This window comes from Coregonus lavaretus (genome assembly GCF_964263955.1).
Source record: "Coregonus lavaretus genome assembly, contig: HAP1_SCAFFOLD_6357, whole genome shotgun sequence".
Classification (NCBI taxonomy): domain Eukaryota; kingdom Metazoa; phylum Chordata; class Actinopteri; order Salmoniformes; family Salmonidae; genus Coregonus; species Coregonus lavaretus.
Genome location: NW_028158852.1, coordinates 21 through 15,146, shown reverse-complemented (window position 1 = coordinate 15,146; position 15,126 = coordinate 21). Strand labels below are relative to the sequence as shown.

The following is a 15,126-nucleotide window of genomic DNA, read 5'->3' as shown; positions in this document are numbered from 1 at the left end:
GGTTAAGCCTATATATTATTGAACAAAAAAAAAGCACTGTGAGTGGAGATTCTATGTTACACATGTTTTTCAGTCCAGGAACAGGGTAGGTAGGCTTCATCTCTGTATGTCCAAACAAGCCTATACCGTAGCACGGCATTCAGCTCAGCCACAAGCTGGTAGAGGATGCCATCTAATGGAGGCTGATGGAACACTTCCGTCTAGTCCATTTTCACCATTCACTCACCAACTTGCAGTGTTGTTCAGGGGACATTTACGTCATTTAGCAGATGTTCACATCCAGAGCGACTTACAGTAGTGAGTGCATACATCGAATCGAACCCACAACCCTGGCATTGCAAGCAACCACGCTCTACCACATGAGCCACACGGGACCCCAATGACCATAGGTTTATTTGTTGACGTAATGCCTTTGTACTTGTTATGAATGTGTCATGAATGTGTTATGTATGGGTTATGAATGAGTGATAAAGTGCTTATAGTACCCTTCAAATAGAGGGGGACCATATCCTCTCTCCTGATCTGGGAGGTACCATTATGGTAAACGACTACAAACTCTGTTTGACACGTTGTGAAACTACACACAACAAGGAAGAGAGAGTCGAGTGGTTGGCTTAACTGACACTGACAGGAAATCCAAAACTCCAGTTCTGCTATTTAGTACAGCTCCACCAATTACGTGACAGCAGGCAGGGTGACAGGGTGTGTCTGGGGTGCTGGGTGGTGTCACAGACTGTTTCCTGATCTGAAGGAGAGGAGACAGACCAGGGGCTATAACAGTAGGGGGGAGAGGAGAGGAGCATCATGTCCATGGCCATGGCTTACCAACAGAAGCTAGCTGAGAAGCTCACCATCCTCAACGACAGAGGGAGAGGGGTGCTGCTACGTATGAACTACATCAAGAAGGTGAGCGAGACGAGTCGGTCCGTTGAGGAGAACGGCGACGCTTGACAAATAAGAAAAAAAGAAAAAAAATGGAACTTGAAGGAAAAAGTCGCAGGTTTCTTCTCCCTGATACGTTCAAAGCTTTTTTGCCCCGTTTATAGTGGAGAACGGTGTGGATGGAAACACTGGGATGGGAAATGATCAATGATTAACATTTTTGAATTTAAAGATCTCTCAATATAGTTAGCTTGGTGGCTGCTGCTGTAAGAATATATATTTTCTGAGTGTCAGCTTGCCCTGAAGAGGAAGTTCACACAGGAAACCAGACTGATCTGCATTCAGTCAGACTTGTGCTGCTGCACACTCAGAAAGCCTCACCACAGATCTGCTATCTACCGTGTCAAAATATTGGTCTCACTTTCAACGAAATACAGCCTAACTTTTCAGGCTCCATAAATACTTTATTAGTAGGTCTATCATACATGTCAGGAGCCAAATAACCAAATTAGATAATACTAAATTAATTTGTTCATTTCCTGAATTGAGTGAATCAAAATGTCATTGACCCCAACCCCAACCCGGGTTCTTTTGCAGACATGCTCGGATCCCAAGCTTCGGCCACAATACCTGACGGACAAGACCATGGAAGCGTCTGTCAAATACATCAACAAGAAGTTCCCCAACATAGACTTCAGGGGAAACAGTGTAAGTAGCTACTCTCAATCCACCCCTTAATCTTAGAAAATAAAAACGTGTAATGATAATCTGTAAAAGGTGTAGTGATAATCAGTCAAACGTTTAGTGATAATCAGTCAAATGTATCTAATGTGATGTGATGTCTTTAATGAAAGCAGCAGCATCTGACAGGCATCCAGAGACAGAAGACTGAGGTGATGACCACTATGTCTAGTTACTATGACTCATTCATAGACGTCATGGAGTTCAGGGTGAGTCTGTCTATACCACTGTTTCCCAAACTCTCCTCCAGGACCCCCCCTCAGCCAGGTCCACTTATTTTTATGTATTGCTGCTAATCAACTAATCTAATCTAATCTAATCTAATCTAATCTAATTTTATTTGCCACATGTGCCGAATACAACAGGTGTAGACATTACAGTGAAATGCTTACTTACAGGCCCTTAACCAACAGTGCAGTTTAAGAAAAAAATAAAAAATAGCAAAAAGTTAAAGAGCAGCAGTAAAATGAAATAACATTAGGGAGGTTATATACAGGGGGTACCGTTACAGAGTCAATGTGCGGGGGCACCGGTTAGTCGAGGTAATTGAGGTAATATGTACATGTGGGTAGAGTTAAAGTGACTATGCATAAATAATAAACAGAGTAGCAGCAGCATAAAAGAGGGGGATTGAGTGGGTTGGGGGGGCAATGCAAATAGTCTGGGTAGCCATGATTAGCTGTTCAGGAGTCTTATGGCTTGGGGGTAGAAGCCTTTTGGACCTAGACTTGGCGCTCCGGTACCACTTGCCGTGCGGTAGCAGAGAGAACAGTCCATGATTAGGGTGGCTGGAGTCTTTGATAATTTTTAGAACCTTCCTCTGACACCGCCTGGTATAGAGGTCCTGGATGGCAGGAAGCTTGGCCCCAGTGACGTACTGGGCCGTACGCACTACCCTCTGTAGCGCCTTGCGGTCGGAGGCAAAGCAGTTGCCATACCAGGCGGTGATGCAACCAGTCAGGATAATCTTGATGGTGTAGCTTTTTGAGGATCTGAGGACCCATGCCAAATCTTTTCAGTCTCATTTTTACATTTACATTTGAGTCATTTAGCAGAAGCTCTTATCCAGAGCGACTTACAGTTAGTGAGTGCATACATTTTCATACAGGCCCCCCCGTGGGAATCAAACTCACAACCCTGGCGTTGCAAGCTCCATGCTCTACCAACTGAGCTACACGGGGCCCTGAGGGGGAAGAGGCTTTGTTGTGCCCTCTTCACGACCATGACAGTTTGTTGTTGATGTGGACGTCATCAAGTCCTTCATTAGTTGAATCAGGTGTTCTAATTGTGGAATACATGGAATGTGTGGAACTGGCTAGGGATACACAAAGAAAAGTTTGGGAAGTACTGTTCCATACAGGTATTACCGCATTGGTATTCAAAAGCACAAAACGACAATTATCCAAACAGAATTAACATATAAAGTGACTTTTTGCTCCCGCGACTGAAATAATATACATTTCAAGGGGAGTCAAATTCGAGTTCTGTTATTGTACAGATGAAAGTGTGTGCTGTGCCTCGGGGGGCGTATTCATTATGTGTGATGAAGGTCACAGTAGCAGACTGTAGGTGGGTCATGCAATAATAAAGAGATTATTATGATGATAATACAATCAAATAATACACATCAATCTATCACCCAATTTCAGAATAGAAAATGGAAAACATATTATGAAAAACAAAATAATACACGCAAATGTTTTGCTCAATTTCTTTGGATAGGCTGTGGCATTTCTAAAAAGGACTGTATTATTCATAATGATCCCACGAGGATAGCTGTGAGTTGCAGGTGTTTAATCCTTCTTGACGTCTGTACTGTTACAGAGCAACATGAACGCATCAACCCACTGCATTATTTGACGTCTGTACTGTTACAGAGCAACATGAACGCATCAACCCACTGCATTATTTGACGTCTGTACTGTTACAGAGCAACATGAACGCATCAACCCACTGCATTATTTGACGTCTGTACTGTTACAGAGCAACATGAACGCATCAACCCACTGCATTATTTTTTACATCTTATCTGGCTGTGCCGAGTCTGTGTTCTGACCACAGATTAACTATTTTTTCAGGATCATGTTTATGAACTGCTGAATACAATTGACGCCTGCCAGTGTTTCTTCAATATTGTGAGTACAACATCCCACAATAGTGGATAGGATAGGGGATCTACTTTGCCCCCTTAGGGCCACCGTAGGTATCACAACACACAGTTAATTTATAAGTTATCATGTTAACCTGCTTTTTTAACCGGCATCATCCATTCATTCATTTATTCATTCATCAGGCGGTGAACTTTGACTTCACCAAGAACTACCTGGAGCTGATCATCACCTATACGTCTGTAATCTTCATGCTTTCACGCATCGAGGACAAGAAGGTCCTGGTGGCCATGTACAACTGTGCTCACGAGATGTCCAACGGTAGCAGGTGGGACCCAGTTACGTCTATCATCTATTCAAATACAGTCGATTCAGGAAGTGATTCGGAATTCAATTTGAAATGGAAACAATCCTCATTGAAAAATGAATGAGCTCATATTCAATACATCTTTCGTTGACATTTCTGAACAGACAATGAATGGATTTCTTTTCATATGCAAATACATAACCAGATCAAATACTCACACTGCAAGGTCATTTTCACTATTAATTCCATTTTTGACAGAAATAATCTGAGATAGGCTTTTCCCACTCATTCAATGGAAGATGGCGTTTAAATGTTAGTTCATGACAGAAAACCTGATGTTTTCATCATTCAGTAAAGGATGGTATTAGCTGCATGTGAGAGTGTGATTTGAAGGAGTCAGGCGCAGGAGGGTAAATCACAGAATACAGAGTTTATTCCGTAGTACACAGTTACGCTGGATAGCGTCAACAGCACAGGGCGTAATACAGGTGCACTGGAACACAATACAGGCACACGGGGAGAAATAACCCCGGGCAATACAAAGTACGGGTGGCTCAACCGAGCTACACTCATCTTCACATAAAACAATCACCCACAAGGACAAGGGGGCCAGAGGGAACACTTATACACGGACTAATGAGGGGATAAGAACCAGGTGTGTGTAATTGACAAGACAAGACAAATGGAATGATGAGATATGGAGCGGCAGTGGTTAGTAAGCCGGTGACGATGAACGCCGAAACCTGCCCGAGCAAGGAGGAGGGGCAGCCTCGGCGGAAGTCGTGACATTGCAGTACAGCTAGGCAACACCCAGTCACAACTACTTAAATCCTCTTAGCTATTAATATAGCCAAGCGTCTCAAAGATGATTACCCATAATTGTCCCTAACTAATAGCTGTTTAATTGGCAATAACAACACATCCTTCCCTTCATGTCCAACATTTCCCAGAGTGCATAACAGTACAATTACATTTTCAGTCCATTTCACACCATATTTATTTACGTAGCCAAAATGGCAGGAGGACGTTTATCTTGATCAAAGACGCTAAGGAGGAGGAAATACTGTACAGACGGGGAAACAAAGAAATGTAATGTCGCAGTCATCTTCCACCAGTCACTTCATAATAATCCTCAGTGGTTGGAGACGGAGAGCCACTGGAGTTTAGAAGGAGAGGTGTACTTTAACACTATAGCAGAGGGCCTCTCATACAGCTCCTATTCAAAAACAGGGAACATTTATGACACTTGAAAGGATGGTGAATCTGATTTCCTTTTGTGTGGCTGAGAAAGAAGATAGTCAGTCATGGAGTGGCACCACATGATAAAGAGGATAGTCAGTTATGGAGTGGCACCACATGAGAAAGAAGATAGTCAGTTATGGAGTGGCACCACATGAGAAAGAAGATAGTCAGTTATGGAGTGGCACCACATGAGAAAGAAGATACTCAGTTATGGAGTGGCACCACATGAGAAAGAAGATACTCAGTTATGGAGTGGCACCACATGAGAAAGAGGATAGTCAGTTATGGAGTGGCACCACATGAGAAAGAAGATAGTCAGTTATGGAGTGGCACCACATGAGAAAGAAGATAGTCAGTTATGGAGTGGCACCACATGAGAAAGAAGATAGTCAGTTATGGAGTGGCACCACATTTTATTGCTGTTGGTAAGAGTTAGTACTGTACATGGCAGTGTATGTGTATACATTAATCATGTATGATTAATTGATTGTTTGATTGATTGATTGTTTGATTGATCCTCCAGTGACCCTGCGTATCCCCGTCTGTCTCAGATGTTTATGGAGTATGAACAGCCCATTAAGAAACTCACTGAGGAGTTCGGCCCTCACACTAAGGTAATGTCAACTAAATATTCACTTGGGTAATGTCCGCTGCATATTCAATAGGGTAATGTCAACTTAATATTCACTAAGGTAATATTAACTTCATATTCACTAGGGTAATGTCCGCTGCATGTTCACTAGGGTGATGTCAACTTCATATTCACTAGGGTGATGTCAACTTCATATTCACTAGGGTAATGTCCGCTGCATGTTCACTAGGGTAATGTCAACTTCATATTCACTAGGGTAATGTCCGCTGCATGTTCACTAGGGTAATGTCAACTTCATATTCACTAGGGTAATGTCCGCTGCATGTTCACTAGGGTGATGTCAACTTCATATTCACTAAGGTAATGTCCGCTGCATGTTCACTAGGGTGATGTCAACTTCATATTCACTAGGGTAATGTCCGCTGCATGTTCACTAGGGTGATGTCAACTTCATATTCACTAGGGTAATGTCCGCTGCATGTTCACTAGGGTGATGTCAACTTCATATTCACTAGGGTAATGTCCGCTGCATGTTCACTAGGGTGATGTCAACTTCATATTCACTAGGGTAATGTCAACTTCATGTTCACTAGGGTGATGTCAACTGCATGTTCACTAAGGTAATGTCCGCTGCATGTTCACTAGGGTGATGTCAACTTCATATTCACTAGGGTAATGTCAACTTCATGTTCACTAGGGTGATGTCAACTGCATGTTCACTAAGGTAATGTTTGCTCTAGCCTGCCTGGAGCGCCAGATAGTTTTTTTTTAGTTTTGTGATGTTTCCATTGTTCCATTAAGCCAGGCAAGCACAGAAAACGTTTTTTAATTGAACCGAAGTCTGATCTGAAGTCAAGGGGTCCCAAGCCAGAGGTCGGGGTTGACCAGTGAACTCTATAACAGGACAGTTCCCCTGTTGTTGTACCTTCTACATATATCAGACCAGAGCTTCACTATCCTTTTACAAATATTATTATTACCAGAAAGGTTGACTGAGAACACGTTCTCAGCAACAACCTGGTGAATAGTTAAAGGAGATGAATGAGCCAATTGGAAGCTGGGTATGATTAGGTGGACATGATGGCGTGAGGGCCAGATTGTGAATTTAGCCAGGACACCAGAGTTATCACCCCTACAATAAGCGCCATGGGATCTTTAGTGACCACAGAGAGTCAGGACACGCGTTCAATTTGCCTCCGAAAAACAGCACCCTTCACAGGGAAATTTCCCCAATCACAGAGGAAAGAGTGCCTCCTACTGGTCTCCCATCCAGGACCAACCCTGCTTAGCCTCAGATGGAAGCCAGCAGTGGGATGCAGGGTGGTATGCTGCTGGCTAGCTTCACTATCCTTCTACAGATATCAGACCAGAGCTACACTATCCTTCTACAGATATCAGACCTGAGCTTCACTATCCTTCTACAGATATCAGACCAGAGCTTCACTATCCTTATACAGATATCAGACCAGAGCTTCACTATCATTCTACAGATATCAGACCAGAGCTTCACTATCCTTCTACAGATATCAGACCAGAGCTTCACTATCCTTCTACAGAGATCAGACCAGAGCTTCACTATCCTTCTACAGATATCAGACCAGAGCTTCACTATCCTTCTACAGAGATCAGACCAGAGCTTCACTATCCTTCTAAAGATATCAGACCAGAGCTTCACTATCCTTCTACAGATATCAGACCAGAGCTTCACTATCCTTCTACAGATATCAGACCTGAGCTTCACTATCCATCTACAGATATCAGACCAGAGCTTCACTATCCTTCTAAGATATCAGACCAGAGCTTCACTATCCATCTACAGATATCAGACCAGAGCTTCACTATCCTTCTACAGATATCAGACCAGAGCTTCACTATCCTTCTACAGATATCAGACCAGAGCTTCACTATCCTTCTACAGATATCAGACCAGAGCTTCACTATCCATCTACAGATATCAGACCAGAGCTTCACTATCCTTATACAGATATCAGACCTGAGCTTCACTATCCTTCTACAGATATCAGACCAGAGCTTCACTATCCTTATACAGATATCAGACCTGAGCTTCACTGTCCTTCTACAGATATCAGACCTGAGCTACACTATCCTTCTACAGCAGTGGTCACCAACCTTTTCTGAGTCAAGATCGCTTTCGCAGTCAAAAAGCAAGCCGAGATCTACCACTCAGATTATTTTTTAAACATGACTTAAAAAGGTAACATTAACCTAATAAAAACAGTTGTGTAGGAATGAGGTTTGTGCAGTAGGCCTAATACATTATGAGAGCGTATTGGCTATATGCCTGTTCTGCCAATATTGTTCTTCTCAGACCATATTATATTTCAAAACTCGAGCTTTGATAACAAAATTGATCAGTTGTTGTAACACTTGCGAGGCACAGCTGAGCATAAATTGAAATAATTTGCAAACCATTTGCTTTTTTATTTTACTGGACTGATGGTACCTGCATCTGATGGTCATGGTGCTTTGAAGTCAACTGGGTCCTCGGAGGTCAAATTATGACATCAGTGATCAGACTGGCCAACAGGGCTTCTGAATCAAGTGCACCTACCACCAACAGGGCTTCTGAATCAAATGCACCTACCACCAACAGGGCAACATGAATAAAAAGGAGCGCAAGCGTTTATCACAGCCTTTATCACAGTCTTTATCACAGCCTTTATCACAGCCTTTATAACAGCCTTTATCACAGTCTTTATCACAGCCTTTATCACAGACTTTATCACAGCCTTTATCACAGCTTTTAACATAACGTTTATCACAGCCTTTATCACAGCCTTTATCACAGTCTTTATCACAGCCTTTATCACAGCCTTTATCACAGTCTTTATCACAGCCTTTATCACATCCTTTATTAGAGTCTTTATCACAGCCGTTATCACAGCCTTTATCACAGCCGTTATCACAGCCTTTATCACAGCCATTATCATTGGCTTTTCTACAGAAATGTTTGGTGATCGACTAGGAATGACTTGAAGATCAACCAGTTGATCACAACCACTGCACTAGGGTATATTCACTATTGTATATTCAGTAGGGTAATGTCAACTATATATTCACTAGAGTATATTCACTATTGTATATTCACTATGGTAATGTCAACTGTTTATTGAAAATAGCTATATTACAGGGTCATTATTCCTGAAAACCAATGGTGGTCATGACTGCTATTCTGCCTTGTAACACTATTATGGAAATGGTACTCTCCCTATCTCTCCCTCTCTCTCGCTCCCACCCTCTCCCTCCAAACATATCCCTCCTTCCCCACCACTCTCCCCACTCTCCCCCCTCTCTTCCAAGGCTGTGACGGAGGCCCTCCTGTCCCTACAGATGTTGTACCCTAGGAGGAACCTTCCTGCAGAACAATGGCGCAGCGCTCAGCTTCTCAGTCTCCTCAGCACACCTGCTGCCATGCTGGACCCTGCCTGCTGCGACACCGTGAGACTCTCCTCTCCTCTCCTCTCCTCTCCTCTCCTCTCCTCTCCTCTCCTCTCCTCTCCTCTCCTCTCCTCTCCTCTCCTCTCCTCTTCTCTTCTCTTCTCTTCTCTTCTCTTCTCTTCTCTTCTCTTCTCTTCTCTTCTCTTCTCTTCTCTTCTCTTCTCTTCTCTTCTCTTCTCTTCTCTTCTCTTCTCTTCTCTTCTCTTCTCTTCTCTTCTCTTCTCTTCTCTTCTCTTCTCTTCTCTTCTCTTCTCTTCTCTTCTCTTCTCTTCTCTTCTCCTCTCCTCTCCTCTCCTCTCCTCTCCATTCCTCTCCATTCTTCTCTTCTATTTTTTTGTTCTGTTTCTATTTTCTCTTCTCTTCTCTTCCCTTTTTCTATTTATTTTCCTTTTCTGTCCTCTCGTCCTCTCTTCCCCGCCCTAGAATGTCCTGTCTGCTGATATGAAAGGCAGCCACTGGCTTCTTTGAAGTATCAAATCAAATCAAATCAATTGTTATTTTCCACATGCGCCAGTGTAGACCTTACAGTGAAATGCTTACTTACATGCCCTTAAACAACAATGCAGTATTAAGAAAATAAAAAATAAAGTGTTAAGTAAAAAATAGATAAGTCAAAAATAAAAATAGCAAATAATTAAAGATTAACAAAGAAATAACAGTAGGTTGGCTATATTCAGGGTGTACCGGTACAGAGTCAATGTGTGGGGGCACCAGTTAGTCAAGGTAATTGAGGTAATATGTACATGTGGGTAGAGTTGAAGTGACTATGCATAGATAATAAACAGAGTAGCAGCAGCGTAAAAGAGGGGGTGGGGGTGGGCAATGGGCAATACAAATAGTCCGGATAGCCATGATTAGCTTTTCAGGAGTCTTATGGGTTGGGGATAGAAGCTGTTAAGAAGCCTTTTGGACATAGACTTAGCGCTCCGGTACCGCTTGCCGTGCGGTAGCAGAGAGAGCAGTCTACGAATAGGATGGCTGGAGTCTGACAATTTTTAGGGCCTTCCTCTGACACCGTCTGGTATAGAGGTCCTGGATGGCAGGAAGCTTGGCCCCAGTGATGTACTGGGACGTACGCACTACCCTCTGTAGTGCCTTGCGGTTGGAGGCAGAGCAGTTGCCATACCAGGCGGAGATGCAACCAATCAGGATGCTCTCAATGGTGCAGCTGTAGAACTTTTTGAGGATCTGAGGGCCCATGCAAAATCTTTTCAGTCTCCTGAGGGGGAATAGGCTTTGTTGTGCCCTCTTCACGACTGTCTTGGTGTGTTTGGACAATGATAGTTTGTTGGTGTTGTGGACACCAAGGAACTTGAAGCATTCAACCTGTTCCACTACAGCCCCGTCGATGAGAATGGGGGCGTACTCAGTCCTCATGTTTTTCCTGTAGTCCACAATCATCTCCTTTGTCTTGATCACGTTGAGGGAGAGGTTGTTATCCTGGCACCACACGGCCAGGTCTCTGACCTCCTCCCTATAGGCTGTCTCATCGTTGTCGGTGATCAGGTCTACCAGTGTTGTGTCGTCTGCAAACTTAATGATGGTGTTGGAGTCGTGCCTGGCCATGCAGTCATGGGTGAACAGGGAGGACAGGAGGGGACTGAGCACGCACCTCTGAGGGGCCCCCGTGTTGAGGATCAGTGTGGCAGATGTGTTGTTACCTACCCTTACCACCTGGGGGCGGCCCGTCAGGAAGAACAGGATCCAGTTGCAGAGGGAGGTGTTTAGTCCCAGGATCATTAGCTTAGTGATGAGCTTTGGGGGCACTATGGTGTTGAACGCTGAGCTGTAGTCAATGAATAGCATTCTCACGTAGGTGTTCCTCTTGTCCAGGTGGGAAAGGACAGTGTGGAGTGCAATAGAGATTGCATCATCTGTGGATCTGTTGGGGCGGTATGCATATTGGAGTGGATCTAGGGTTTCTTGACGTGAGTCATGACCAGCCTTTCAAAGCACTTCATGGCTACAGATGTGAGTGCTACGGGTCTGTAGTCATTTAGGCAGGTTGTCTTAGTGTTCTTGGGCACAGGGACTATGGTGGTCTGCTTGAAACATGTTGGTATTACAGACTCAGTCAGGGACATGTAGAAAATGTCAGTGAAGACACTTGCCAGTTGGTCAGCGTATGATCGGAGTACACGTCCTGGTAATCCGTTTGGCCCTGCGGCCTTCTGAATGTTGACCTGCTTAAAAGTTATCGGCTACGGAGAACATGATCACATAGTCATCCGGAACAGCTGATGTTATAATAATAATAATATAATATGCCATTTAGCAGACGCTTTTATCCAAAGCGACTTACAGTCATGCATGCATACATTTTTGTGTATGGGTGGTCCCGGGGATCGAACCCACTACCTTGGCGTTACAAGCGCCGTGCTCTACCAGTTGAGCTACAGAGGACCATGTCCTCATGCATGCTTCATTGTTGCTTGACTCGAAGTGAGCATAGAAGTGATTTAGCTCGTCTGGTAGGCTTGTGTCACTGGGCAGCTCGCGGGTGTGCTTCCCTTTGTAGTCTGTAATAGTTTTCAAGCCCTGCCACATCCGACGAGCGTCGGAGCCGGCGTAGTACGATTTAATCTTATACCTGTATTGACTCTTTGCCTGTTTGATGGTTCGTCTGAGGGCATAGCGAGATTTCTTATAAGCATCCGGGTTAGAGTACCGCTCCTTGAAAGCGGCAGCTTGGCTTCTGGTTGGGGTATGTACGTACAGTCACTGTCGGGACGACGTCATCGATGCACTTATTGATGAAGCCAGTGACTGATGTGGTGTTCTCCTCAATGCTATCGGGAAGAATCCCAGAACATATTCCAGTCTGTGCTAGCAAAACAGTCCTGTAGCTTAGCATCTGCGTCATCTGACCACTTCCTTATTAAACCGAGTCACCACTTCCTTATTAACCGAGTCACCACTTCCTTATTAACCATAGTGTTCTGCGTTGGTCTCTGTGCCCAGTGGTTCTCTTCATGTGGGATTCAAAGCTTCAGCCAAGAAACAGAGACCACTATGCATTGTACACCTAATACCATGGCACATACTATATTTTGTATTGAGTATTGTGTCTGTTTACAAATCCCTTTAGAAGAAGTTAGCGTGTGCATCTGCAACAGCAAAACATGCCTTTTAGATAGTCAGCATTTGTCTGTGTTATCATGAAGTACAATAATTGCATGACATCTGTAAATAATCACACTGTTCTAAAGAGTTGACTATTGATTACTTATTATTAACTAATTAAATGACTGACTTGTGTTTCCAACAGATGACCTGTGAGTACTTGTCCTTAGAGGTGATGGAGCGCTGGATCCTTCGTGAGTGCTAGCTATTATCTTCAGACTCAGTGTATTGCTGCTTTCTGAAAAAAAGGCTTCAGTGGTTGCACACTGTATTCACATATTCACGTTGATCTCTCCTCTCCTCCAGTGGGTTACCTGCTGTGTCACAGCAGTCTGAACACCAACCAGTCATCTCAGGAGCTGTGGAAGATGGCCCTCCGCAGCGGCCTTTATCTCACTATCGTCAGGGATGAGACAATCAACATCCACAAGGTCACAGAGGAATGCTTCGAAGGCCTGAAAGGGTATGACATTATAATGACATTTGGGAGTCAAGCTGATTCTACATTTGTTCTGGGCCCTGGTTTCCAATGTTCTGGGCCCTGGTTCCCAATGTTCTGGGCCCTGGTTTCCAATGTTCTGGGCCCTGGTTCCCAATGTTCTGGGCCCTGGTTCCCAATCTTCTGGGCCCTGGTTCCCAATGTTCTGGGCCCTGCTTCCCAATGTTCTGGGCCCTGGTTCCCATTGTTCTGAGCCCTGCTTCCCAATGTTCTGGGCCCTGGTTCCCAATGTTCTATGCCCTGGTTTCCAATGTTCTGGGCCCTGGTTCCCATTGTTCTGAGCCCTGGTTCCCATTGCTCTGAGCCCTGGTTCCCAATGTTCTGAGCCCTGGTTCCCAATGTTCTAGGCCCTGGTTCCCAATGTTCTAGGCTGAGGTTCTCAATGTTCTGGACCCTGGTTTCCAATGTTCTGGGCCCTGGTTCCCAATGTTCTGGGCCCTGGTTCCCAATGTTCTGGGCCCTGGTTCCCAATGTTCTGGGCCCTGGTTCCCAATCTTCTGGGCCCTGGTTCCCAATGTTCTGGGCCATGCTTCCCAATGTTCTGGGCCCTGGTTCCCATTATTCTATGCTCTGGTTTCCAATGTTCTGGGCCCTGGTTCCCATTGTTCTGAGCCCTGGTTCCCATTGCTCTGAGCCCTGGTTCCCAATGTTCTGAGCCCTGGTTCCCAATGTCTAGGCCCTGGTTCCCAATGTTCTAGCCCTGGTTCCCAATGTTCTGGACCCTGGTTTTCCAATGTTCTGTTCCCGGGTTCCCAATGTTCTGGGCCCTGGTTCCCAATGTTCTGGGCCCTGGTTCCAATCTTCTGGGCCCTGGTTCCCAATGTTCTGGGCCCTGGTTCCATTGTTCTGAGCCCTGGTTCCCATTGCTCTGAGCCCTGGTTCCCAATGTTCTGAGCCCTGGTTCCAATGTTCTAGGCCCTGGTTCCCAATGTTCTAGGCCCTGGTTCCCAATGTTCTGGACCCTGGTTTTCCAATGTTCTGTTCCCGGGTTCCCAATGTCTTGTTCCGGGTTCCCAATGTTCTGGGCCCCTGGTTCCCAATGTTCTGGGCCATGCTTCCCAATGTTCTGGGCCCTGGTTCCCATTGTTCTGAGCCCTGCATCCCAATGTCTGGGCCCTGGTTCCCAATGTTCTATGCCCTGGTTTCCAATATTCTGGGCCCTGGTTCCCATTGCTCTGAGCCCTGGATCCAATGTTCTGAGCCCTGGTTCCCAATGTTCTAGGCCCTGGTTCCCAATGTACTAGGCCCTGGTTCCCAATGTCTGGATCCTGCTTTCAAATGTTCTGGGCCCTGGTTTCCAATGTTCTGGGCCCTGGCTCCCAATGTTCTAGGCAGCAACAAAAAAAATGTGTTGGTTAGCATATTTTAGCACATTTAACGAAGCTCCTACAAAGGTTTTAATTTTATTATGATTGTGGCACTAAGATGCTTTTGGGAGAGGGCCAGTCTGGTAAGGTGTACTGTACTGAACTATAATCTGGCAAAACTGGTAAACGATTGTCTGGTACATCCTTACTGACACCCCTTCTTTGTTTCTTTGTGACAGGTACAGCAAGCGTTTCGCAGATATCAAAGAATGCCGGAGTATGCCATAGTCAACAGGTGAGTTATCTGCTTGTGTATAAAACTATTAAAATAAACTCAAACTGAGCCTGAATGTATGGACCTGCTTCAGATAGCAGCGGCACCAATTGACAATGGTCTCCCATTTGACATCAACAACAAGTAGCATTATTTTTCATGGTCCTTCAAGCCGGATTAGAACCAGCATCCAGGGCCACCATATGATTAACAGTTAAAGTCAAGAATATAAAATAACTATGTGTGATGTTGTCATATGTATGCCAGTGGAGCCATGCACAGAGAAAGGAGAGGTTCCTGAGGAATGCCTTGAAGGAGCTGGTCAAAGTCCTGGAGGATGAACCTGGACTCCTGGGACCCAAGGTGCATAACACTCACTCATTCAGTTCATCTGGGCTAATAATGCCAATCTATTGCATGTTCAGCTTCCCTGTATGTTTGAATATTATCATAATCAATTTTTCAAAGATGTATTACATAGACATTATTGGCATTGACCTCTCATTCTGTACTACTAAACACAGACAGTGAGCTTTGAAATAACGCAGAGCAGTTTATATTCAGTACACGAATATGGTCAAACGGTCTTGGG

The 15,126-nt window shown here is 44.6% G+C and overlaps 1 protein-coding gene across 1 annotated transcript; it reads left to right on the top strand.

The window, feature by feature from the left end:
• Positions 1 to 789: 789 nt before the first annotated feature.
• LOC311123536 (nck-associated protein 1-like) lies at positions 790 to 14,897 on the top strand (the record flags this gene model as incomplete). Its single annotated transcript, XM_084197784.1, is given in 13 exon segments — positions 790 to 906; positions 1,480 to 1,590; positions 1,737 to 1,832; positions 3,702 to 3,758; positions 3,917 to 4,059; positions 5,804 to 5,894; positions 9,194 to 9,331; positions 12,600 to 12,648; positions 12,761 to 12,917; positions 14,500 to 14,531; positions 14,534 to 14,555; positions 14,802 to 14,824; positions 14,827 to 14,897. Coding segments are annotated over 13 exon segments (1,092 nt in total), but the record flags the coding sequence as incomplete, so codon positions are not given.
• Between the last annotated feature and the right edge of the window lie 229 nt (positions 14,898 to 15,126).